This window comes from Xylocopa sonorina, chromosome 4 (assembly GCF_050948175.1).
Source record: "Xylocopa sonorina isolate GNS202 chromosome 4, iyXylSono1_principal, whole genome shotgun sequence".
Classification (NCBI taxonomy): domain Eukaryota; kingdom Metazoa; phylum Arthropoda; class Insecta; order Hymenoptera; family Apidae; genus Xylocopa; species Xylocopa sonorina.
The window spans coordinates 14,126,824-14,151,227 of NC_135196.1; the positions used below are offsets into that span (position 1 = coordinate 14,126,824).

General features: G+C 44.7%; 2 protein-coding genes across 5 annotated transcripts; one reads left to right on the top strand and one right to left on the bottom strand.

Moving 5' to 3' along the window:
• Window positions 1-16,227: 16,227 nt before the first annotated feature.
• LOC143422705 (uncharacterized) lies at window positions 16,228-20,161 on the top strand. 4 transcript variants are annotated; one of them, XM_076893543.1, is made up of 5 exons: window positions 16,228-16,328; window positions 16,561-16,713; window positions 17,868-18,084; window positions 18,229-18,526; window positions 18,646-20,161. In XM_076893543.1, exons 2-5 carry the CDS (start codon window positions 16,621-16,623, stop codon window positions 20,159-20,161), a joined length of 2,124 nt encoding a protein of 707 aa, XP_076749658.1. In that variant the 5' UTR covers window positions 16,228-16,328; window positions 16,561-16,620. The 4 variants fall into 4 exon arrangements, with proteins under 4 accessions (XP_076749658.1, XP_076749659.1, XP_076749657.1 ...); XM_076893544.1 differs by having other exon boundaries at window positions 16,247-16,328; window positions 16,553-16,713; XM_076893542.1 differs by lacking the exon at window positions 16,228-16,328 and having other exon boundaries at window positions 16,450-16,713.
• Window positions 20,162-22,119: 1,958 nt separating this feature from the next.
• Shv (DnaJ heat shock protein family member shriveled) lies at window positions 22,120-24,319 on the bottom strand. Its single transcript, XM_076893599.1, has 4 exons — window positions 24,163-24,319; window positions 23,421-23,805; window positions 22,766-23,321; window positions 22,120-22,698 (listed from the first exon to the last, which is right to left on the bottom strand). Exons 1-4 carry the CDS (start codon window positions 24,255-24,257, stop codon window positions 22,634-22,636), a joined length of 1,101 nt encoding a protein of 366 aa, XP_076749714.1. The 5' UTR covers window positions 24,258-24,319; the 3' UTR covers window positions 22,120-22,633.
• Window positions 24,320-24,404: the final 85 nt, after the last annotated feature.

The window sequence follows — 24,404 nt, forward strand, 5'->3', positions numbered from 1 at the left end:
CTTTCACAGCGAGAGCCCTGTTAACCGGGCACCAGTTACCCTCTGTCTGCCCAGCGAAAATTCTGGACAACCGGCCCTACGCGCAAATCCCGCGTGTCGCGTCGCTTTCCCCGTTGTTTCCACCGACTTTCATATCCTATTAGCGACACCGTGCTCGTCCTCCACGGAATCACCGAGAAAGAAGTTAGCCGCGGCTGTTTTCCACCTGATACGATGAGCTAGATACGCGTACAAAGTTTCACGAATATAATTCTGACAGCGTTTCGTGAACGCCGCTAAGAGCGAATCGAGCCCTCGTCACCGCGACGCGAACATTCCATCCACGAATCCGTCCAAGTTTCCACATTCTGCTTACCGAAGGGCGTCCGCAACGCTGCGGACGCGCTTCTTCAACGAGGCTTTGTGCGAAAATTCGAGAGCCAGCCTGTGAAAGGGTTCTCCGGTGGTGGCATTAGCTCGGTGATGAGACAACTCGGTTCGAGGGCTGCGTGAGACCGGGAGAGTAACGTTAGCTTTATGTTAATCCGAGGCCGGCAGCGCTGCGGCTGACAACGATGCTGTCGCTGTTAATATCGCCGGCTGACGTAGTAGTAACTAGTTGCTGGTATACCTGCACCCCGACCAAACTCGTGTACGTACGCGGAAGGTAGTAGCTCTCTCTAGGCTGCACAGAGAGAGGTGAAACGGGCACACACGACGGGGTACGAGGGGGGGAGGGTGCGACGGTGGTGTAGCACAGTGGTGAGGGGTGGCGACAGGGGTGGCAATCAATATGGGCCTCAACGCAAACACGGCGCCGCTGTTGTACTAACATCAAATAGGCGGATAGCGACCGGTCGCCTGCCTCGTGTGCATTGTCTGCTCTACTGCTCTGTATAAACCGGCCGGCGTTTTTCAGACACGAGTCCCGCTGATCGCCCGGATTGCCCGCTCCAAGATGGAAGACGGATTTTCCGTACACGAATCGCCCGGTGTACCACTGCTTTCGGTTTATCACTCGCGATTGATTTCATTCGGACACCAGCCGAAGCACTTTTCACCGCTCTGCTCTTCCTTCGGGAATTTAGATAGCCGGCTGTTCGTTTATTTAATACGAACGGCACGAAGTCTTTGATCCCTGACAGTTCAGACGTATACATTGCTTGGACGATCTGGCGGTGATCGTGAAAATTGACGTTAAATGAGGAGGGTATTAAGTATATCGGAACCACGAAATGAAATCCAAGAGAATCTTTGCTGGAAGCAAACCTTCTTTGATTTCCCAAAACGATGACACGAAAGAATGAACGCTCAAAGACTGAAGATTTCATGAAAATTCCTAGTCGAGAAATACCGTCAGCCATCCCTGAGGAGATCAGACGAAACGAAAACTTCGATTTTCGTACAAAGACGAAACACGCGCGCATCGCCCCGTACATCGTCTAAAAATCGACAGCGTGGAAAACGAATTCCTCGCGCCAAATTTTCTTTGACGAATTAAGCCCCGCTCGCTTAGCACCGATGGAGGGAGAAAAAAGAAAGAAAGTTCAAGACGAAGAGAGGGAACAATAGCGGAAAATAAATTATGCAAGATTACAAAGAAGGCACGTTACGAGGGGACACTTTATATTATCCGGGGACAGCGGTAGCATAATTACCACCCACATCGACCCCTCGGTTTTCCCCTACCACGGTCCTAACCAGGAACAGAGAGAAAGAAAAGCGAAGGAAACGGCCCCGTTATGAGATGCGAGCCGGTCTTCTTGCCCGGCAGTTTTCCGTGCCATTCTTTAGTAAGATTTCCCCAACGTAAACAGCCGAGGCTGGTTCCAGCGCTGGTACTCGACTTGATTCCACCCTGCCACCCTTCGAAACGAGCGGGCGCACTCCACTTTGTGTGCTCTCGGTCAACGGATACGCAAAACAGTCGAATTACCTGGACCTGTGTTCCGCCACTTCAATTCTTTTTTTTTTTTTTTTTGGTTTTAACCTTCTTCTTGCGAACGCTTTTGGGGGTTTTCGAGGGCACTTGCCTCGAAACAAAATACGAATTTTGCTCTGCCTTTCTCCGATGTATGCTAGATGTGAAATTATAGTACGTACTGATGGATTCATTGTTTTTTAAATTTGTGGATTGATTAATTATTAATTGTGATAATATCAAAGTTAGTTGTGTGCTTAATGCGACCTGAGATACTTTAATCCTTTGCGATAAATCAAATAATTATTTAGATAAAAATGTTTTCATAAAACATAGCGTAAAGTGGAAAATACAAGATACGTTGTTTTGTGACAAACCAGCAAAATGTCGCAGCTCTTTTTCCTCGATACACTCCCAGTTCGTGTCCCCCCAAGCTTCAAGCTTTCATCAATTTGAATATTGAAGCCGCATCTTTGAATATTGAAGATGGGTCTTTGAGCATCGACGGCACGGCCCTCATCTATTATAAAATCCTCGAGTTCCCTGAGAGGTGGAGCAGCGAACCTACAGATTAAAATCCTTGTTCCTTTCTACAATCTATCGAATCAAATATTTATTTTTCGATCTGGAAACGAAAACAAAAGCAGCGGAAAACGTTTCGAATTTAAATAGCGTACGCGATAGCGAAAAATAGCTGAAGGGTCGAATAAATTACGAGTCGGAAAGAAGTTCACGCGAAGATTGGAAAACGAAGTACCTCGAAGACGAAAATAAATGACGAGCACACAAGAGGAATTGTCACGGTAAGGTACAACATGGAACGTGGAAACATATTTCGTACATAAAGTTATGAAAGGAAGTCGGCACGAATGAAGACGGCCTCCTTGAACCGCGGGGTGGAAAGGGTTGAGGGTTGATGGAAACGCAAGATGTTAATGAGGCTGGAGGGTTGGCATTCCTAGCGGCCTCCAAGACTTCCAAAGATTTCTCTCTGGTGACGTCAGGATTTTGCTCTTCCACTGTTCTTCGTGCAGTTATGATGCGTCCGTTTTTAATGAACTTTTTGTTAAATACTACACCATCAATTTAATATATTTTATGTATAACGCTATCTTTCACGATTTAGATTAAAAATTTTATCAGAATAGATTGCTTCTTTAATGGTCACATCATCATGCTACAGATCTTCATTTTTTTCCCCCTTTTTTGCGGGCAAGGGCGGTTGCGACCAACCCTAGTGCTCTTAAATTATTGTCCCTCGGGGTGGAGCATACCGCGAGGGCGTATCATCGGAGAGATATGATATTTCACCGCTAAGGGTTGGTTCCATCTGACGGACCAACGGACCAATAACATTCCACTCTCGAACCGTTCATATCCGGTTTCATAACCCCGTTGCGCCACCCATTTCATATAGCAATACAATATCATACGCAGCTACTGTGATTCGATATTCTATTAAAACGATACGCGAAAGTTTCTCTTAACTCCTCCTCTTTACAATTAATCACAATTAATTGTGTCATAAAAATGAATTCAATTTAATCGCGGATCTTTCGCAAAGTCTTTCCTTCCCATCTAAGAAAATACCAAGTATTTACGCGATGATCCGTTAACCAACCGTGAGATAACGCGGGAGACGCGAGGATTCTGTCGGAATTTATAATTTTCCAAGTGCTCGGCAAGATTGCAAACGTCAAGTACAGTAGAACGTCTGGAAGATTCAGAGGAGGGTGAGTTGTGGTGAAAACGCGAGGCTACACGGTCTCGGATCGGGGGATAGAGGGCTGCTGTCACAAGCACACCAGCTGTTACTTCTGCTCCGGTAAATTCTGCGCTCACCGAATGATCTTCGCCGTCTGCGATCAGTTTCTAATGCCCTGGCAAATCGGTGTTTTGTCTTCCTCTGTCTACCCACCCCTGAGAATTATCGAGCGGTCCTCCTTCCCGCGGAAACGCAACGAATTTTCGATCCGTGGATCCCATTCGCTCGCAGTTTTCCTCTCGAAACGGACGCAAGTTTACACGCGTCCGCAAGTTTCACTTTTCACTTGAAAAACTACCATTGACTGGGGTCCAGAGAGGAGTCGGTCTTTAATGGGAGGAAATTACGCGGCGCCCCCAGGAACGCGGCCGCATCTCCCGCGAAATATCGTCCGTTTAAAAAGGGAAGCGCGGTTTACGCGAGCCCCACCCCACCGTTGGCGTATCAATTTATACGCGGCATCGGGAAATCAAGCGAAGGAGGGCACCCTAAAGCGCGCACATCCCTGGAAACCGTCCGAGGGTTGAAGCGTGCCGACTCTCCCGGCTTTGTTTTATACTTACACCGTTTCGTGATCGTGATGCATTCAAACGAGCAACTCCCCCGGAAGCCGGGTGAGCTGCCGAGAGGCATCAACGGCCGGGGTGGGGCAACGGCGGAAATCAAACTGCGATTGCCATTTTTATTTCCGCGCGGCCTTTTCCTTTTTTTTTTTTCTCTCCGCTCGCGAGCGGTGATTTTGATCCGCGTCGACTTTTTTTCCCACTGTAAAGCGCAGAAGGGAAAGTGGATAGAGAGGGTGGCGGATGAACTCGGTCGAATTATTTTCGGCACGATTTCATACGATACTGCAACGCGTTTGTCCTTCCCCTGTAGAACTGTGACAAATTGGTTCTTCTCGTTGTCGAAGGGTGAAAACTACAGGACTTATTATTATTATTAATAACACTGAAGCAATAATAGTTGCGAATCCTACCTCGAGAGACAGCAGTCTCATTACTTTCCGGTTAGGCGTAAGTACAGCCAAGTATAAAATCGCGGGGCGCGTGATCGCGAAATTACGGGACTACGGAATCGCGAACAGAATCGTGAGCCGGTTTCGCGTCGTGGAAGAATCGGGGAGGGAACACCCCCGTAATGCAGCCCCCTCGCGAGAATAACGGCGGCAGTATCGTTCGGCAAATATTTCGATAAATCAGCGCGCAGCGGAAGGCGGCGTGGCGGTAAGGTATACAACGCACACCTTAATGTCGCATAAATCTCCCACTGGAAAATTACACCGATGTGAGACAGAGCCTGGCCCCGGAGTGGGAAACGGAGGCGAAAGGAGGAGAGGGACGTAAGCTCTCCGGGCCGGCGGAGGAGGAGAAAGAAAGAGTCAGAGAGTCTTCAGGGCCGGGGGTGGATTGGTCGAGGGTGGACGAGGGGGGCGAGACTTGAAGTGGTGGCAGAGCTGGCTGGAGAGAGAGAGCAAGGCGCAGCTTCGAGTGATACAGAAGGATGTAGAGAGAACGTACGTTTTCCCCTCTACTTCGCTTGGGACCACCACCAGCAGCACCACGAAGCGACGAGGAGAGAGTTTCCTCTTTCTCCACCGCCATTGCAACCCCAAAGCCAGGGGCAGCAACAGCGGCAGCCGCGGCGACGCAGCAGCTTTCCCCACTTCAGAAGAAAAGCACTTTCATAAATCTGCCAGCAGATATATGTGCGCACAATTTCCGAGATCCGGCCATTAAAGAGCCGCTCCTCCGCTCTAGCCACCCCGCCCGGGCGCCCACCTACTCTCATCGTCGTGAAACAACCCCTACCAGCCTGCGAGCCGGCGTGGATCTGATCCACGAAGATGGGATTTATGGGATTTTTCCAATCATATTTGTGAAATCGATATAGCACAGTTTTCAAGCAAGGTTTTAGTTCGTTCGCTGCAGCGTTCGCGCAAGCTCCAGTAGACTATCAAAAATCTTCAGATCCTAGATCCTTGAAACTAATTCCGTTCGCGTTGGTTCGCAGAAGGGAGGCTATGAAGAATAAACGACTTGAGCAATGCCGTAGCGAGCCGTTTCCACCCACACCCCACACCTCGACGAAAACTCAACACGTTTAGATAACGCGGCCTGAAACGGCTCACACCCCGTCACCCCGCTCTCCACCCCTGGCCACCCTTGACACACAACGCCACGTGGAGTTCACCCTTTTCCTCCGGCCAGAAAGAGCGAAAGAGAAACCAGCGGAGGAAAGGGGAGAGGGTGGAGGAGGAAAGGGAGATGGCTGGTCCGCGGACCGAGAAACACGCTGTAAACAGTTTACTTCTAAACCGGAGAGTTACCTATGTATTTTCAGATAGGGGTGAGTTATGCCCGCCGACGCCCTCGGCGAACGCGGACCGTTTTTAAAGATTTATCCCACCCGTTGTCGTGGAGGACCAGCTTGATAAATAAGCGAGATACGACGAGAGTTCGGAGGGAATTTCGAGGCTGGCTTCGCCTGATGGGGGATTCTTTTGATTTTTCCGAGTCCACCCCTCGTCTGAAGAGGACACTTTGTTAACGGATTTACCTCGGCGCGATAATTGTTGACAAAAAGGGGATAAGAAGAAATTTCGAACGCATCCAGCGAGGCAAAACAATATAACACGGTGGCCCAAAAAACCGGATCACCGTCTACGACTCACTCGTCTTCCTAATCTTCGTTTAATTAGTTTCGTTTCCAAAATCGTCTTTCGAAATAGGACTGTTTCGCGTTCTCTGGCCCTGCAGAGTAGTTCGTCTGTATCGTTCGATCTTCGAACAACGAAGCAACGGACAGAGGCGGTGTAAAGGGCAGATTCTCCCTCTGGAAGAAGAGAGGGAGAGAGAAAGAAGGAAACGGATGACCGACTTAACTCCGGCATATTATACGAATTAATTATCCCCCTGGTGACTGGGACGGACATATTATTTATCTGCGCAAGCCTCACCCCCGATCTTGGATGGGAAGCATCCCCGGTTAGCCTGCTACCCTCATCGCCGGACGAGCCGGCATCGTTTGTCTATCTTTCTATATCCACGCTCGAGTAACTCACAATTCCATCTTCAAATCGGGACAAAGGGTAGGCCAAGTTTGCTCGGAAGACCCCGTCCTCGTAGATAAGGGGAAGTTCTTCTCGGGCAGGTTTTAATCGGCCGTGTTTTTGCTCCAAGACTTCACTGGCTGAGGCGCCGGACGAGATCAGTCTGCGGACGCCCTTGATTCCTTCCTTTCTCTTCCTTCCCTTTTTCTCCACGGATGTAACTGAAATCACAGGATCTGATATTAATAAACGCATCACGATGATCTGAAGAATTGTTGGGTTAAAAAGTGTGTTTAATATTTTTTATTAAATTTCAGCAGGACACGAGAGAAAGAGTGGTAACGAGTGCTTTAACAGAGCGTCGTCGATACAAATACATCGTCGTCGTGGAAAAAACGGACGGAGAGGTAGAGGGAAAGCAGTGGGAAAGAACGGAAAAAGCGAGGAGTGATGGAAAATAAGCGGACACGAAGCACGATGGAGGAGGAAAAATCGATATAGAATGGCCATCAGCTCTCAGCAACAATCAAATTCGACGAAGAAGGAGAAAGTTTAGGATACAACGGGTCTCGCTTCTGCGAAGTTCCGCGCGAAACGAAATAAAAAGGGAGGGAAGGGCTACAAAGGGTATATTGCCCTTCTACGTATAAGCGCACCGAGAGATCGTTAATTCTGGCTGGTGATTACGATCTAAATGAAAAGGTACACGTCCTGAATATCTAGCAACGTGATTCTGTACTACTTTGGCAATTTATTTGGAAATACGTTTGCGAATAAACAGGTACTACTGCCAATAGCACAAATAACTTTATAGAACCACTTTATAGAACAATTATTAATAAATTAATTGATATCCCCAAATCATTTTGCATACGTACGTATAGCTCCAAGTACACTTCTCATCGAGAATTCGTTCAAGAGTAAGAAGAGACTACCTGATCGAAACAATTTTCAATTAAAAAATGTATATATCTCGATGTTTCGAAAAAAGCTGTCGGATCGAGAAAAAAGCTTGAACCACACACTGAGAGTCATCGAAGGTGGGTGCAAACTGGCCCAAACCGTCGAGTCCATTTGCCACGGGGAAAGCGCGATCTCATCCCCCGTCTCGAATCTCACCTGTACCCAGGCGAAGAGAGTGGCAAGGAAGGATGCCAGAAGGGTGGAGAAGGCGAAATACATCAGGATTGCATCCCCACCAGCGAGGGCATTCCCCTTCTCGCGGTCGCGCAAGAGGTAGGAAACCGGACGAGGGGGTGACTCGGTTGTGGCTGCGTTCAACGGGGTGTCGGCAGCCCCGCCCGTCATATTCCGCGAGGGCCAATCCCGCGTGTGCTTTTTATTAGATCCATAAATCCATCATATCGGCCTGATCCACCCCCGCAATCCCCCCCGCGCAGCGCAGCCATTGGCCGGGCATATGATCCCGCGAAACTGGAAACGTGGACCGAGTTTATGGCGTTGGCGCATTGCGGACGTTCCTTCAGCCCGCCTCGTTATTAATATTGAATTTTTACCCACGAACGAGACAAGAAACGTCCTGGGCTTCGGGGAGAGGCGCACGCGCGCTCACCCCCGCATACCACACGCTTCTGTCCACCTGCGTTTTCTCTCGAGCAACGAGAGACCAGCGCACAGCACCAGCCAGCCCTTACACCAGCCTCCCTTTTCCACCTGCGACTGACCAAACAGCTGAATCTCGTTGAAATATGCAGCCAGCCGAGGCGAGATGATCGCGGAACAGTTTCTTCGACAGGATACGTGGGCGGTTGGCTAGAGGATAGAGGGGGGGTGCGGCGAGGACGACGGTGCGGATGGAAGACCAGGGGACTCCTTGACGGACGCGGGGATCAATAACCTCCGATAGCATACTCGGAAAGCTATATACGGGGCCATTTCCAGCGGCAATAAAACGCCATAGCTACGTGTATTGCGATTCTCTTGCCGGCCTCCTATTGGCCGTAAAACACTGGCCGGCTGAAAGGTTGAATTTTATCGTGGGGTGGAAGAAATATCGATGGGAAAAGGAGAACGCCAGCCCCCGGCCCGCTCTAGAATACATGCATCGGGGTGTCTTTGGCCGGGCTTGAATTGTTGCAGGGGTGCGTTCGCGTTCGCTGAACAGAGTATTTGATAGGACAAGGACGAAGAGCGTGAACGAGAGAGAGGGTGAGAGACGGATAGGGGGAGGGAAGGAGTACCGCACGGATGCTTTACGATTTCGCGCCAAAGTATTTCGCGTTCTGAAAATAATATCGAACCGATGAACTTTACTTGGTAGTCGTTATCCGAGAGATGTGACGTCGATAAATAGAGCATATGATAAAGTTAACGATACGATTGTTGACGCGTTATAAGAAGAAATAATAATTGTATCAGATACGTACTTATGTACGTGTCGAAGCTTTCAGGCGAACGAAATCTCTTTCGGTGTAAAAATGAAAAACAAAAATGTGGCGATTCATCTGGGAAAGGTTTTATTTAACCACGTGGCAGAATCGCGTGACAGAGTTGTAACGTGAGATCGATTCGGATACCTAAACATCAGGGACTGTTAGCTTTAAGTCGAGGGGTGCTCGATTGGGAAGCAAATCCATAGATACTGGGTTCTCTTGATCCTCGCGATGTTCACTTTATTTTTATTTCCCACGTTCGATTAAATATCTTTTCAGACTGGAACGGAAGACGATATGCTACTAAAATTCGCCCACCCACTTCTAGCTCCTCCTCTGAACGCGTCACGCGATACATTATACCAATAAGAATACAGAGAACCTCGAGCATCAAGAAATAAGTTCCCATCCACGACGCACTGCCACGAGGGGGGCAGCGAGTATGAATATGAACGAGGTTGGTTCCTCGAGCTCATTGGATGATACCAGGGTCCAATCATAAAATGGCACGATATGAGCCGCGCTATGATATGATATTATCATAACGCGGCCGGATTATTATTGGTCGGAGTCACCCTACTCCGGTTTTCCTTGCTCCTTCCTTTCTTCCGCCGTTTCAGCCACCCCCGACGCATACGTTTCTCTCGGCCGTCGAGGTGGGGCTCGGCCCCGCCAGCCGTCTCTCAACCCTCTTCAACCCTCCCTACCAGCCACCCCCGCCGCCTCCCTTCAACCCCCCGAATTATGAGGATCAATACACGAGGAAGCTTGCAAGGGCAGCGCCGACGCTACTCGCTTGTCGACCTCCTTCGAGCGCGGACTGCCTCGACAAAGCTGGACCTACCACGGCTCGATGGCTGCTCGACGGATCGCTCTTCGACTCTTCTTAGCTTCTCCGATTGTTCGCCAGCCACCACGATTCCGTTGCCATATACTTTTGACAATACTTTACGCGACGGATCGAAACTTATGCTTCTTTGGAAACATTTCTATTTCTTGTTCTTCGCTTTGCCCTCGTTCATATTTAGAATTAGAACCTCTATCCTAAAAAAAAAAGCTATAATACACAATTGCCATCCTGTATCGTTTCTCGAACTCGATCTTCGCCACATCTTCATCGATAACATCGATCCTCGACGGGTCGAAAACGCACGCGTTCCAAGTTCCACGCGTGCCTTTCAATCCAGCAAACTCGAAATCCCCGAAACGATCATCCCCGCTCGAGATACTCGGAATAATAAAATATCCAAAGGACTCGCGGCCAATTCGCCGTCCCAGAAGACAAAAGGATCGAAACATCGGTGGTAGGGAAAACGCGCAAACGAGCTCACCCTCTCGCCCCCTTTCTCCGCGCGCGAGATAGCCGAGCAACGAGGGGTGAAAGCTCGGGTCTGAAAAACTGGCGCCGCCAGAACTTACCTACCCCTCGTCAGGTCGGGACGTATCAACTGGTGGGGCACAGGCCTGAATAAAACACGCTGGAAAAGACGCGGCGTTGTCGTACACACGGGTCCAACCCCGCGACAACGGGGTTGCGCGTCGGTTTCATATATGTGCGTGGCTGGCATTATATCGCGGGACAATCGATACATGCCGTCAGCACCACCAACTCGCTGTTCCGCGAACTAAGCCAACCAATCCATCGCATCTTCGCGAAGATCGCGAACCATCTCGCCTCTCGAACGGACCTTTTGCATTCGCGTCTGGCCTATATTCACGAATAGAGAGAAACCAGGGACCGTAGATCGTTCCCCGCGAAAAACGCTTCTCCCCAGCTTCCTTTGCCGCTCTCGCCCGCGTCAATTCGCGTGAAACGCATAAAAAAAAAAAATCCGTCCGCTGTCATCGAGAGAGAGTCGCGCAGCGTTGCGAGGCAAGGCGACGAATCCACCCCCAGCCTGTATATAATCCAACCCCCTATGCCGGAGCCGTTCGAACGGGTCGCGTAGAACGCCAGCGGGCCACTCTCAGCGAGACATCGAAACGGAGCAAAGGTGTCGGCGTGTAAGTATCCCCTAGAAAACGGGACGACGTCGTAGGATGGTAGCCAGGGGGGTGGAGAGGGCTGGTATGAGACCCGGCCAGTGTCCAAGCGGAGGAAGCAAAGCGAGCAGGTTCTCCCCGGGCAAAAGAAGAAAGCCGGGTGAATTTTTTATCGGTAAAAACTCCATTAGAGAGAGAGAAGTGGCCGGTGTTTGTTATTGGTCATCCTCGAAGAGGGAAGACGCCGAGCTGGAGGGGCTTGTCCGGCGCAGAGATAGGTATCCATTGATCCGGGGGATGGTAGATCGCGCTAGAGCCGGCTAGCATCCCCTCCGCCCAGCAGCCGAGGCATCTACAATGTTCCTTTCGTGCAGCCGCTATCAAAGAAATCAATTACCCGGCAACACGCGCGAGTTCCGAGCCCCGCTACGCTCAGTTCTCTCCCCTCTGAGCCGGCTGGTGGCAGCGGAGCAAACCGGAGGAGGCGGACGAGCCGGAGGTGGTGATGAAGAGAGGTGGAACGAGGGAACACCGCTGGCCGTCGCACATATTTATTTTATACTGCCCGCTCCTTACGCCCCGGCACCCGATGGAATCCTTTATCAAGTTGCACCGGTGCGGCCCGGAGAACTCCGCCTTTTTCTTTCGCCGCGATCGATGCCAGAACGGCGGGTGTCGATACTCTCGACGCTACTCTCGCAACCGATGCGAGGCCGTTTTGAGTTCGCCCCCGTTTACCCTCCCCACGGACAAGTTTCGGGTGTATCGCGAACGGTGCCGGGTGAACTTTCGCGAGGAACTCTAACGATTGCAACCAAGTCGGACGCTGCGAAGTCGGTTCTTCTATAAACATTGGTATAGAAACGGGCATGGCTGTTGGTCGCTTCTTGATCGAACTGACGTCCCAACGGCTTGGACCAACTCGCTACGACGATCTCCAAAGGATGCCTCCTCTATGCCAAATTCTTCCAATTAAAATCGTTTATCGATTCACATGCGCGCGATACCCTTTAGAGGAGACCTCGAAAAGTCCGCGCAGAGTTAACGCGTATCTGCGACTCCTCGAAAATGAAGCCGTCGCGTCGGGTTGTGACACGGTGGGGTAGGTGGGGTCGATCGGACAGGTGAACGAGCGAGGGTGGACCAGCACGATGAACGTCGGTCAGCTGCAGGAGACCGATAGGATACGGCGGGAGCGGTGGTGTAGGATCTCTTGACGTGTGCATCGATGTCCACTGGCTCCCGAGGGAAATCCACTTCATGATGGGAATCCCATTATTTCCCGAGCTATATAAAAGTAGGTAGTCCACGTGTTGTCCAGTTCAGGCCATTCCACCGGTCCTGTTACCTCCTCCCAACCGCCTCCTTTCCGCCGTCGCGTCAAGCCGGTCAGCCCCTCTTTTCTCCCCCTCCTGACCCCCCGTTTCCGATTCTCTCTCGATCCATTCGCAATTCATTCGGAACTCGAAACTGTCCTCCGTCAAGACAACACCGAGGGCGAGCCCGTTTTTACAGTGGATTAATACGTTGTCTCGTCCGGTAAGAATGGGATCGAACGCCTCCGATCCTTTGCTGGGACGAATCTAATTCCTCGAGCTGTTCCTAAGATACGAGACACCGTCGCGCGGAGAGACGAGAAGCGAACATTGCCCTGATTGGGTGAAAGGTTCAGTGTTTTTTTTTTTAAATCGGCGGACCAATTTCTCGGAGACATCGCAGAAGTTATGCGCGCAGTCAACATAGAGCGATCATTACTCCTTGATGCTTTAAAAAAAAAAAATACGTACGACACAACGGATAAGCTCAATCGGATGATTTTAAATAGCAAAATTCAGTGGAAATTTAACTCGCTTTACAAAATCCTCATCCTGCGATAAGTTCATTCGCTTCATTTGAAACTGCAATCTTCTTCTTTTATATATAACTAGATTTATTGTTGGGTACTATCGATTACCATTACGGTTAATCACAGCCTCTTGTTAACTTCTGTCAGAAACACACAATTTCAATATAGAGTGGCGGATACATTTCCCTGTATTACAATTCTATTATCGAATTAAACGTTTCAATTTTTTTTTTAATTTTATTTTTGTTACACGTGGCGCCATCTCTTCGAAAAGTGCTCAAACTGCTCGCGCAGCGTTACCGACAGGTAAGTACAGCGAGTTCGACTGCTGGCGCCATCTCTTCGAAAAGTGCTCAAACTGCTCGCACATAATTATCGACAGCGAAGCAAACTACTCAAGAACTACTAGCGCCATCTCTTGGAGGAACGCTGAAACTGGTCGAGCATTAGTTTCAGTACTCTCCGAAGAGATGGCGCTAGTAGTTCTTCAGTAGTTTACTTCGCTGTCGATAACGATGTGCGAGCAGTTTGAGCACTTTTCGAAGAGATGGTGCCACGCGAAATAAAAATAAAATTTGACCAAAAATTTATAACATTTATTTATATACTTAATAAGTTACTTAGATTGAAAGAAATTAAACTGCAGAACGGATAATCAACACTTTGGACAATTTTTACTTCAAAAACTGGTCTATCAATTGATATTAACTAACAAAATAGTTAAAACAAGAACACAATTGTCAGGGGCTTCCTGATATAACACTAATGATTCAACATAATTAAAGGTAAACTAATAAAACGCGTTTAATCACGTAATCTTAATATGAGAATTGCAAAGAAAGTATAAAATGTAAAAGTTTCACATCTCATTCACGTATCATTTAAAATATTAAGAACATCGATTATAACCTCAGTAAATTAAATTTACTTTGTGTTTATAATATGCGAAAATTTGTCAGATGTTAATTAAAATATTTAAAAAATTTGTATGTCAATTAATTTGCTATTAAGACAAGTGCAAATCATGTTTCTAGACAGTTTTTATAATGTATAAATATTTTTGCGCAAATTATCGCGCAGAGTATCTTGGACGGATCGCCCAACAAATTCTCCTACTTTTAATTATATAAGAAGATTACGTACAATTATAAAAAGGATGTTTCATAGTGATAACAGGACACTTATCACGACGAAACGAGGGCATCGTGTCCTTCGAACTGATAAGATACTATTTCTGTAACTTATCTTGATTTTTCATTAAGATTATAAATTTTTTGTACATCCATCGGTCTGAATTTAAAAGATTGAATGTTGGTTTCTCGATAATACAGATAATTCACGTTTCATACATTTTTAGAATCTCTTAGAAACGATGCTTTTTATGATGCATAAACACTTACGTTCGTGATAACCTCTGGTTTCTTAGCGTTCGCAAATACCTTCTGAAAATTGCACTTCATCTTATCGTATCAGCTTTTTTTACGTAAGAAGACAATTACAAAGTAAGACAGCGCACAGCGGTGTTTAGATATTTAATAGAAATAAAGAATTGTAGAAGCAGTGGATGATGTTGTACAAAAAGGTAATGAAAAAGTCTACAATAAAACGTATTCGTTTAACGTTTCATCCGATTGATCCAGACATCTTCGGTCGACGAGATATCAACCATCCTCATAGTCGTGTTCGACTCGTCGCTCCATATAAAGTCAATCCCTTTTCGACGAACGACGAATTACAGAACAGCCCGTAATAACTGCCCGTTCCTCTTTCAGCGTAATTGGATTTGAACCATCCCCAAATGGGCGAATATTCCACCTTCCCGTACCTCGAAGCCGAAGTCGTCGATTAAGCTGCTGGACCAGAGCGAGAGGAAAAGGCCGATTGTACTTAACTCCCGCGCGCGTCATACGGAGGTGGTGGAGAGAGCGCGCGCGCGCTCTCTCTACCGCGTCTATCGACCAGATCCTCGTCTCTCCTCCTCTCGTTTCCGCGCTGCTGACGGCCTTCTATGCATTCCGCTAGAATCCCATCCGCGGCAACGCCTCGTCGCTATCTCGAACGTCTTCCGGGACTCGGGACTGACCAGTCCCCGCGTCGCCACGTGGAAACCATGAGGAAGAGAAGGCTGCAGCACACCCTCCGATGACTCTACCCTCCGTTCCCTGGGCTGGACCGTACGGTCGTCTTCCAAACGGTGCTTCCCGCGATCCACCAGTGCGTACCACCGTCTAAACCAGGGCCCATCATCGATTCGAAGCTGATCCGGCACGGCTGAATCGTCCTGTCCGACTGCCGTTCGGGGTCGAGCACGAGGCTCGGGGTGTTGCGTTCTTGTATAATTAACGGGTCGCAAAAGTGAACAGCCGCAATGACGTGACGCAGCAGTGATGATTGCAGGACTCCTCGAATACGATTTCGCGTTTACGCGGTTCAGTGGGCCACCAACGTCAAGAGATCCCTGTCGAGCGGCACTAGGGCGGTTTTCTGCTACTAGGGGATCGAACGAAAGGAAATAGGAACGGTGGAAGGGAGATCGCCGTGCGGAGATGCGTCATATTTGACCTGTTTTCGGAGATCACGGAGATGCGGCTGTCGAGGATGAGGCGAAACCAGCTAGACACTCGGCTGAGATTACCCTCCCATTAAAATGCATCAAAAGGTCAGCTTCGTTGCATTTAAGTACACCGAATTGAAACCTTCCTGACGTTAGACGACATCGAATTGAGCCGTTCATTACGTTAAACTGTGTCAAATTGAAGGAGAGGTGCGATCAACGAATTCCGCCAACAGACGGATTATCGCCGTAAGCTTCGTACAAAAATCCATGGATACCATCTAGCTCTAGACTTGATTAAGGTAACTTGTCCCTCGAGACGGAGAAACAAATTGACAAACGCGTATCCACCAATGTATTCCGCTGTTAACAGTCGATCAAAGTGATCGTTCTGCGAGAGAACATCGAATACCTCATCCTTCTGGACAATGGCTGATATCAGGGAACGTAAGAATTCAATTGATCCGGAGTACTAATAATAACGGCCTGGTGTTTTTTGTCTTACCTGGAGGAAAAACCACTTGAAACCCCTAAGGAAACGTCTTCCAGGTAAAGCGACCATGTGGATGTTTCCTGTCGCCAGCTGCTTCCAAAGAGTTGTTGTATCAGCTGAGAAACGTATTGCCGCTGTTGTTGGTCGCCAGTAATCGGCAAAATGAGTCCGTAGAATTTGGCTATGGGAACACGTACGGCTACAACAAACCAGAGTAATACACGTTAGAGCAGAGTAATACACGAAGTGTTTGGCGAATCATCACTCAACGATGCCTGAAGTTGAGATCGTTTCGATAGAGGGTGACGGTAATAGAGAAGGAAGCGGGTTTCGAAAAAACCACCGGTAAGTCGAACACTTTTCTTTAAATCGTGTTTACAGTGTATTCGTTAATTTCAGTCGGAACTAAGTAATTGTTCTCTCGGTTACAATGTTCTATCTAAAAATCATTAATCGCCAATAGAGCCACGAACACACAAGAAAATAATCTTATGTAAATTACATGATTTCCAAATATTATAGCGCCACCGTAAGGTTTGATCGTAAATCATTTGAGTTTATCATTTGAGTTTATCAGAATGGAATACCGATAGCAACGAAGGATATTTCGACCGCGATAACATTTCACCATTGGGACATGCATACATTTATACTCGCGATACCTTTCAATCACTCAAAAGTGGTGAACAAGGAAGGTTCGTCTGGCATGTGCAATAACTCCCAAGACGAGGTAAGTAAATGGAACACAGGGTACGTGTTTATTCGTCTGCTTATAGATTTATGAGACCGTGTACGCGACGAGAAGCATAAAATTAACAACACGCATTCAACACGAAAATGACAGAAGAAGGCCAAACAATATGTCACCATGCTTCATTATCTCGTATCTTAATGGAATGAAGAGTTTATCGATTTAGTGCATTTTTCATTTTCTTCGGTTTTAAAAGGGCAAGAGACAATTTTTGACAAATTATCATAAAAATATAATTCGAAAACACCCTCTACTTTATCGGGAGTAAGACTTCAGCGTGGGTAATTTAAAAAAATGAAAACAATCTTGAACACTTAGTTACCACCGCTTAATTACTAGTACCATATTGTAGTCTTCTCTGTATCGTACAGCCTTTGCAAGCAAAATCTTTCCACATCTGTAAAAGTAAGAACAATATTCGATGCGATCAAAGTTATCAATCTACCCTGTGCATTGATAACGAGAATAATACCCCATTCTACTATCTAGTATAAAAGGCTTATTTACATTCTGTCTCTAAATAAATATTTTAATTAAATTCCATTGTTCCTTGTCGTTATGAATGGTATCTAAGTTTATAAATGTAAAAGTTTTACAAATTATCAGGTGGAATCCTGTCAAAAACTACGTCTAAAGTACTATATTTATATGTACACATATTAATACTCTAGCTGTATTACTTATCTCGTGTGTATTTAATATACATACAATACAAACGTGACAATGGAAAAATATACAATGCATTAAGGAATAAATTATTTTTATACACGTAATGTGTAAGAGAATCGATCTGTTCCTTGGCAATAATACTGAAACAAAATTTGTTTTAAAATTACATAAGTACGTGGAGAGAATAATCAATATGCGATATAGTATCTACTACAAATGGCCAAATGAAAAGAAACGAATAGATACCACTAAAAACAGATGTCCAAGTGTTTTGCAGATCCCCAGTTAAATATAAATAGCGCTGTTAACTACACATCTCACACAGTGGATTCTCTGCTCTGAGTAGTCAATAAGACTGATATTAAGAAATCGGAATCCAACTTTCTATCAAAATTGAGACAGTTTTCTAGGAGAATTTTATGAAATTGTTTAATATATGTTTAAATAGCGTTTATTATGTTCAGGTAGTGTTTCGTGGCGGCAAGAAAGTGCCAGACGATGAGCGAAGCACTTTTAATTTCGAGCTCGATAGCAAACTATACAAAAGTCGATTACGTCTACGAAGATGGTTGATAGGACTCCTGGTATTTTTATTTATATCATTAGTCGTGATAAACACATACAATACGGATCAATTTCGAGTACTGCGATATGGAGTCACAGTCAACGATACTTTACAAGGTAATTTTACTAAAACATGATCACGCTGGAATGATGAAAGAGTTCAACGAGAAATCCTTGAAACGCAATGAGAAATTGTTTTGTTACAACTTTTAATTACTTTCGGCTCTAAATGTTATTGCTTGTCTTGTTTCCTAATTTCAGAAAATTACGTGGAATTGAAGCCTTTCTTCGCGTCGATGGCCAATTCCGGTTTCGTGGTCCACAACAAAGGCTGCCGAATCCCAGCGATGGATCCCTTCGATTCAGCGATCGAGCGGTTTATTCAAAAGGAAAAGCCGCTCGTCTGCGAGCACGGGAATCATCTACCTTTGGTCGATTCCAACGACACGGCATTGTACATAAATCTAAAGGCGATCAAGCATTTTTACAACAATACAGAGGAAATCGATTGCTGTTGGCGTCCGATCTGGCGAATGAAAAACGAAGATAATATTATTACGTCAGTAAAATTAATTATTCGTACCTTGGATCAGTATCTACAATTATCATTCGACTCTAACAGATTGAACTACAATTAAGTTTGTGTTATCGTCGTTCATTCAAATATTTCCTTTATAGATACGATAACGAATGTTTCAAGTTCAAGAATTCTTCAATCGTAAACACCGAATTCGTAAAAGTTGAGTGTTCACGTAACAACGAAGTGATATACAAGGATTACCATGCGTTCGTGCCACGTTTCCGTTCGGTGGAGCAGAAATGCGCGAAAGCCAGAGCGGCCAGCACCACGAGCGATCACCTGAGCGTCTTAATAATCGGTCTAGACTCGGTCTCCAGGCTGAATTTCCATCGAATGATGCCGAAGACTGTACACGCGTTGCAGGATATGGAGGCGGTGGAGCTGTTAGGCTACACTAAAGTGGCCGACAACACTTTCCCTAATTTAGTGCCTGTTCTCAGCGGACTGTCCGAGGGTGAACTGCACGACCTGTGCTGGCAGAGCAAGGACAAAACGTTCGACGATTGCCCATTCATATGGAAGAACTTCAGCGCGTCTGGCTATCGAACAGCTTTCGCCGAAGACGCCTGCGCCATGACAACCTTCAACTATCTGAAGCGTGGCTTCCGTGTCCAGCCAACCGACTACTATCTGAGACCGTTTTGTATCGCGTCAGAGAAGGACATCGGTAACACGCACAAATTAAACGCGAACCTCTGCGTAGGGACCAGAAAAACGTACGATAACTTGCTGAGCTACGCGAAGAAGATAGCCTCGCAGTTCGTCGTGGATCCGTACTTCGCGATGATCTGGCAGGCGAGCTTGACCCACGATTACTTCACGTACCCCCAATTGGGTGATCAATCCTATTACAATCTGATCACCCATCTGTATACCGACCAGTTGCTCAACCAAACGGCGTTGATAGTGATGAGCGACCATGGAATGAGATGGGGCGAGTTCCGTCAGACGTATCAAGGTAGAATGGAGGATAGCCTTCCGTTTGTGTTCATCGTATTGCCCCGCTGGTGGAGGGACAAATACCAAGTGGCCTGGGCGAATTTGAGGAGAAACACGCGAAGCCTAACGACAGCCTTTGATCTGCACGAGACCCTCGTAGATCTCATACATTCGAAGAATCTGGAGGAATCACACCTGAAGAGCCGCATCAAGGCAATGCCTAGGGATAACAATCTGCCACGTGGGATCAGTTGGTTTCTACCGATTCCTGACTACCGGACATGCACCATGGCAGCCATAGCAAGCCACTGGTGCATGTGCCATAACAGTTACGATGTTCCTCTGGACGACAATAGCCTGCAGGATAAAGCAGCCTTTTTGGTGTCAGAGCTGAACGAAATGCTAAAGAAGTACGTGCAGTGCGCCAAGTTGAAGCTGAAAGAGATCAAAGCGGCAAAGGCGTGGAAAAACGAGGGTAAGGGGAGTCAGCTTGTAGATTACACGATCACGGTTCAGACTGAACCCGGCGACGCCATATTCGAAGGCACGATACGAAACAGGAACGAGGATAAGCGTAACAAGTTAGTGGGTTCGGTTAGCAGATTGAATGCATACGGTAAACAGAGTAGCTGCGTCGATGAGTTCAACATGAGACTCTACTGCTACTGTTTGTAACTTGATGATTTGCCTCGTCCTAGCACCCATTTTACCTCCGTTTTCACCTTCGTTATTTCCCTTTCGAAACGTTTTGAAACATTACCATCGACGGAATTTTAGTACTCCCTGAAATGAAATTCGTCACGATACGATATACCAAAGACGCGAGACGGATCGCACTGTGATAAGATTACTTGCTTTAAAAAATGTTACACGACTCGTAACAGTCTCATCCTTAACTAATGAAAAGTCAACTAAGTATAACGCTAATGTTAATAATTTAATTGTATGCACGCGTGTGTATGTATGTACAAGGATTTAGTGTATCGTCGGATACGTATCTACGTACAAAGCAATCGTGGTGTAAGTAGAATAAAAGAAATTTTATAGCTCAAAATAAGACACGATAGGGGTTTTCACGTCAGAGTGCTATGGTCTCATTTTAAGACACAGAATCTCCATTTGTACCACAATTTACAGTCCACGCTGTATATATGTACATATAATAACAACACTATTTTTTTAAGTTAAAAGATCTCTCCTCGGAATGAACGAAATTTGAAGAGACATTTTTAACGAAACATTTCATTTATTAAATACGCTGTGAACAGCTTTGAACTGAAAGGAAAGTTGTAATATTAATATTTTTCGATTAGTCATAAGACAAGTCACGGCTCGTAAACTTTCCACGATTACCGATAAATATATTTAATTATTGTGGTATGTGTAAAGTTGGCGTTGATTTTAGAAATAATCCTCTTCTTAGAAAAGTAGATCTTGTGTAGCTCACTTGAATTCGCTTTAATCACTAATTATTTCTTTAAATTAATTTCTTTTAACTTAAGAAAAACGACACTGAAGGTATTCGTTTGTCCCCTCTTCGAACGAAGACCCATCTGTAAAATAATCATTCAAGTCGAAAGCACGCTTTCTGCTAATTTAACTGAATTTAAAAATTATAAAATTGTTACCGTAAGATAATAACCATTACTAGCCTGTTCACCAACTTTGTACTATCGGTTGCCGAATCTCAGGGGCATGTTAATTTTGTTTAATATTAATCAACAATTTCTTGAATGATTAATCAACAGATAAATCATTGTCTGAAGAGAAAAACAATCAGGATACGCAATTATGATTTTCAGAATTGTAAAAATCTATAATTTAATGGTTTATAAAAATTTTAAGCAAGTAAACAGCAGAGTCGCTATTATCTGATCTAATAGAAACATAAAAGTGTTCAATGAAATATTTAGAAATTAACTTTATAGATGTATCGACTATGGAATCGGAAATATCCAGATAAAAGAAATTACTATGAAACTTGTATAAAAGAGAGAAAATTTTCGCTCATCAAATGAAATGGATAAAAATGGACAAGTCAGATTATCGGTCTAATAACTGCTAGTTTAAGATTCAGCACGATATAATAATTCGTTTAAAAATATTTACCATCACACATACGTATGTACATTTTTCGCTAAGACAGTAATGAGTTTCATAAAACGCAAGTGATCTTTAGTTATGGCAAAGTTATATGAAATAAAGATTGATATTAAAAGAAACTTTAAACACAAGAGTTACAATTCATAGTTCATTGCGAAATATTTTGCACGAATTTCCAATTTAATTGCAATGTGGATCAACGGCATGTTTGGGATAGATACATAAAATTTGATATAAATATTAATTAACACGACCTACAAGTGTAAACACATTACAGTTAAGGTAGACACGTAAAACCGTATAATTGTTTGTGGCCTCCTTTTTACGAAAAACTAATATAGAGGCAACAAAATATTACATTATCATAACGCGTGTTGTATCCGATAAAAGAATTGTACTTTAATTTTTGTAAACGGAATATACACAGAGGTGTTGAATAAACCTTTGTAATGTACGAAACAATATGTAATTCAATGCAACAAATTTTTAATAAAAATCTGCAATGTGCCAGTTAAATAATCCAGTAATACTTACTCATTATCGATGACGAATTATGTTGTACATTTTATTGCAAATAATATCGATAGAAAACTTGTAATACAATATTTTGTTAATTGTTTGTATTCGGACACTAAATCCAATATTTAAAAACATGGTCGGTGAGTTTTATTCGTATCATTTAAATGCAAAACTTGCTCGTATAAGACATTCATACATCACCCACGCGTATTGAACTTAAAATAACTTATTTCGTTAAATAAAGTGTTTAACCACTGCTGACATTCATAGAAGTAATTGGTAATATACATGACCAGTCTCTTTCAATAATCCGAAAGGAAGTACGTGTACTCGCAATGGTTACTATGTTACGCTACATGTATCCACTTTCAACTGACCTAACAACTGGCTACCAAACCTGTTGGTATCCACATTTCGAGGAAGCGAAAACACCACTCGGTATAGAAACACACAGAGTCAGCACATGCACCTCAGTTGTACGCACACTTTAGCGTTACTTTGTACATACATTGCACTGAAAGATTCTTAATTTCCCCTTATTCCATTATAAACCCGATTTACAGATTGCTGTTGGAGTAGATTTTTTATTTCTGGAACGAAAAGAAAGAAATTAACGAATAAACTGACTATAAATACAACCATACTCTAACAATTTACCTTCTTTTTGTGCCTCGGTAAAATCTGTCTCGGGGAATACAATATCAAACGTAACGTATAAAGTACCGTAACGATTATTATTCTCGTAATAAGGCATTCCCTCTCCCTTTTTCTTAATACGGGCACCCGGTTTAGTCACCTTGTCTCTCAAAATCGTCACTTTGTGACCATCTAAATGCTCTATTTCTATTTTAAATCCTATCAGGGCATCCTGCATAGATATAGTAACATTCGTATACAAATCGTTGCCAATTCTTTCGAAAACTGGATGCGGCTGCGTTCGTATTTTTAAAATTAAATCTCCGGGCTCTCCATCCAAATGTGGTTCACCCTCTGCTGTAAATATAGTCTCCTGACCATCCACCATGCCAGGCTCGACTTCGACTTCTAATACCCTTTCCTCGGCAACAAATTTAACATTTGGACATTCCGAACACACCGCCTGTTGTATCATTTGATACCTTCCACTCCCTAAGTTACGAGTAACAAATTCTTGCCTACAATTACATTTCCTTGTTCCTTTCACTGTCTTCATAACTGGCTTATTTCTTGTTATCTATAAAGAGACAATTTTGCATATTGTACTCGCCACAATACCATCAAGAAATTGAAACATAGAATTTTTCACGATCGTATAATAAATAAAGAATCTGACCTCTATGAAATTTCCACTATACAACTCTTCTAAAGTAACCGCTAAATCCACTACTACATTAGATCCTTTAAGTGTTTCATGTTGATTATGAGATTCTCCGCCAAAATGAAAGCCGAAATCACCGAAAAAACTTGCGAATGGATCTACGTTGTTCATCATACCATCCTTTTTCAAACACTCCTCTCCACATCTGTCATACATTTCTCTTTTCTCATTATCCGATAGAACCTCGTAAGCAGCGCCTAAGTCTTGAAATTTTTGAGAAGCGTTCTGATCATCTTTGTTTTTGTCAGGATGTAATTCTTTCGCTAACTTTCTGTATGCCTTTTTTATCACATGTTGGCTTGCCGTTTGCGGTACGCCTAAAATGGCATAAAAGTCCCTCCTACGAAAAACATAGTTTAATTTCTAAGAAACTCTGTTAAACCTTACAAATAGTTTGCACCGAACAACTGAATCGCAACATTATTAAGTATCGACTATGTCTATGTGTAATCGTGAACAAATATTATGCAAATAATGAAAAAAACTAAAAGAATAAAATACATTCGACATGGATACTTAAAAATTTGTACATTCGTTAATTTCCAAAAACGTTCATCAAAGAATTTAATGAACTTCAGATTGATGACATGGTCAATGGTTTACAAAACAAGAGGTTATAAAGTTGTTACACGGCAAATATGTGTAATATACACAAGGAATAATTTTCGTTAGAAATAAACGTAGATTTTTCGCTTACCCTGCTACAGTTAGAATCACGCATGCTGTTAAATTTATGAATAAAGTCAAAATCAATTTTATCGCTGCCATTCTAGCAGACGTTACAACAAACATCGGTGCTTCGGTCGTGGGCGCTGCTGATTGGTGCCCAATTCATCCACTCTCGATTAACGATAATCGAGTATTTTGGCGCGTACATATTTAGCGAAAATAGTCACCAGTTAAATCTCGTGCACGAATCACAGCTCGATATTAATTTCT

Excerpts from the sequence above, each read along its gene's own strand:
- LOC143422705 (XM_076893543.1), top strand. The coding sequence starts at position 16,621 with ATGCATACATTTATACTCGCGATACCTTTCAATCACTCAAAAGTGGTG. Across the intron at positions 16,714-17,867 it reads GCAATAACTCCCAAGACGAG|GTAGTGTTTCGTGGCGGCAA; the intron begins GTAAGTAAATGG and ends TATTATGTTCAG. Across the intron at positions 18,085-18,228 it reads AGTCAACGATACTTTACAAG|AAAATTACGTGGAATTGAAG; the intron begins GTAATTTTACTA and ends TCCTAATTTCAG.
- Shv (XM_076893599.1), bottom strand. The coding sequence starts at position 24,257 with ATGTTTGTTGTAACGTCTGCTAGAATGGCAGCGATAAAATTGATTTTG. Across the intron at positions 23,806-24,162 it reads GTGATTCTAACTGTAGCAGG|GAGGGACTTTTATGCCATTT; the intron begins GTAAGCGAAAAA and ends TGTTTTTCGTAG. Across the intron at positions 23,322-23,420 it reads ATAGTGGAAATTTCATAGAG|ATAACAAGAAATAAGCCAGT; the intron begins GTCAGATTCTTT and ends GTCTCTTTATAG.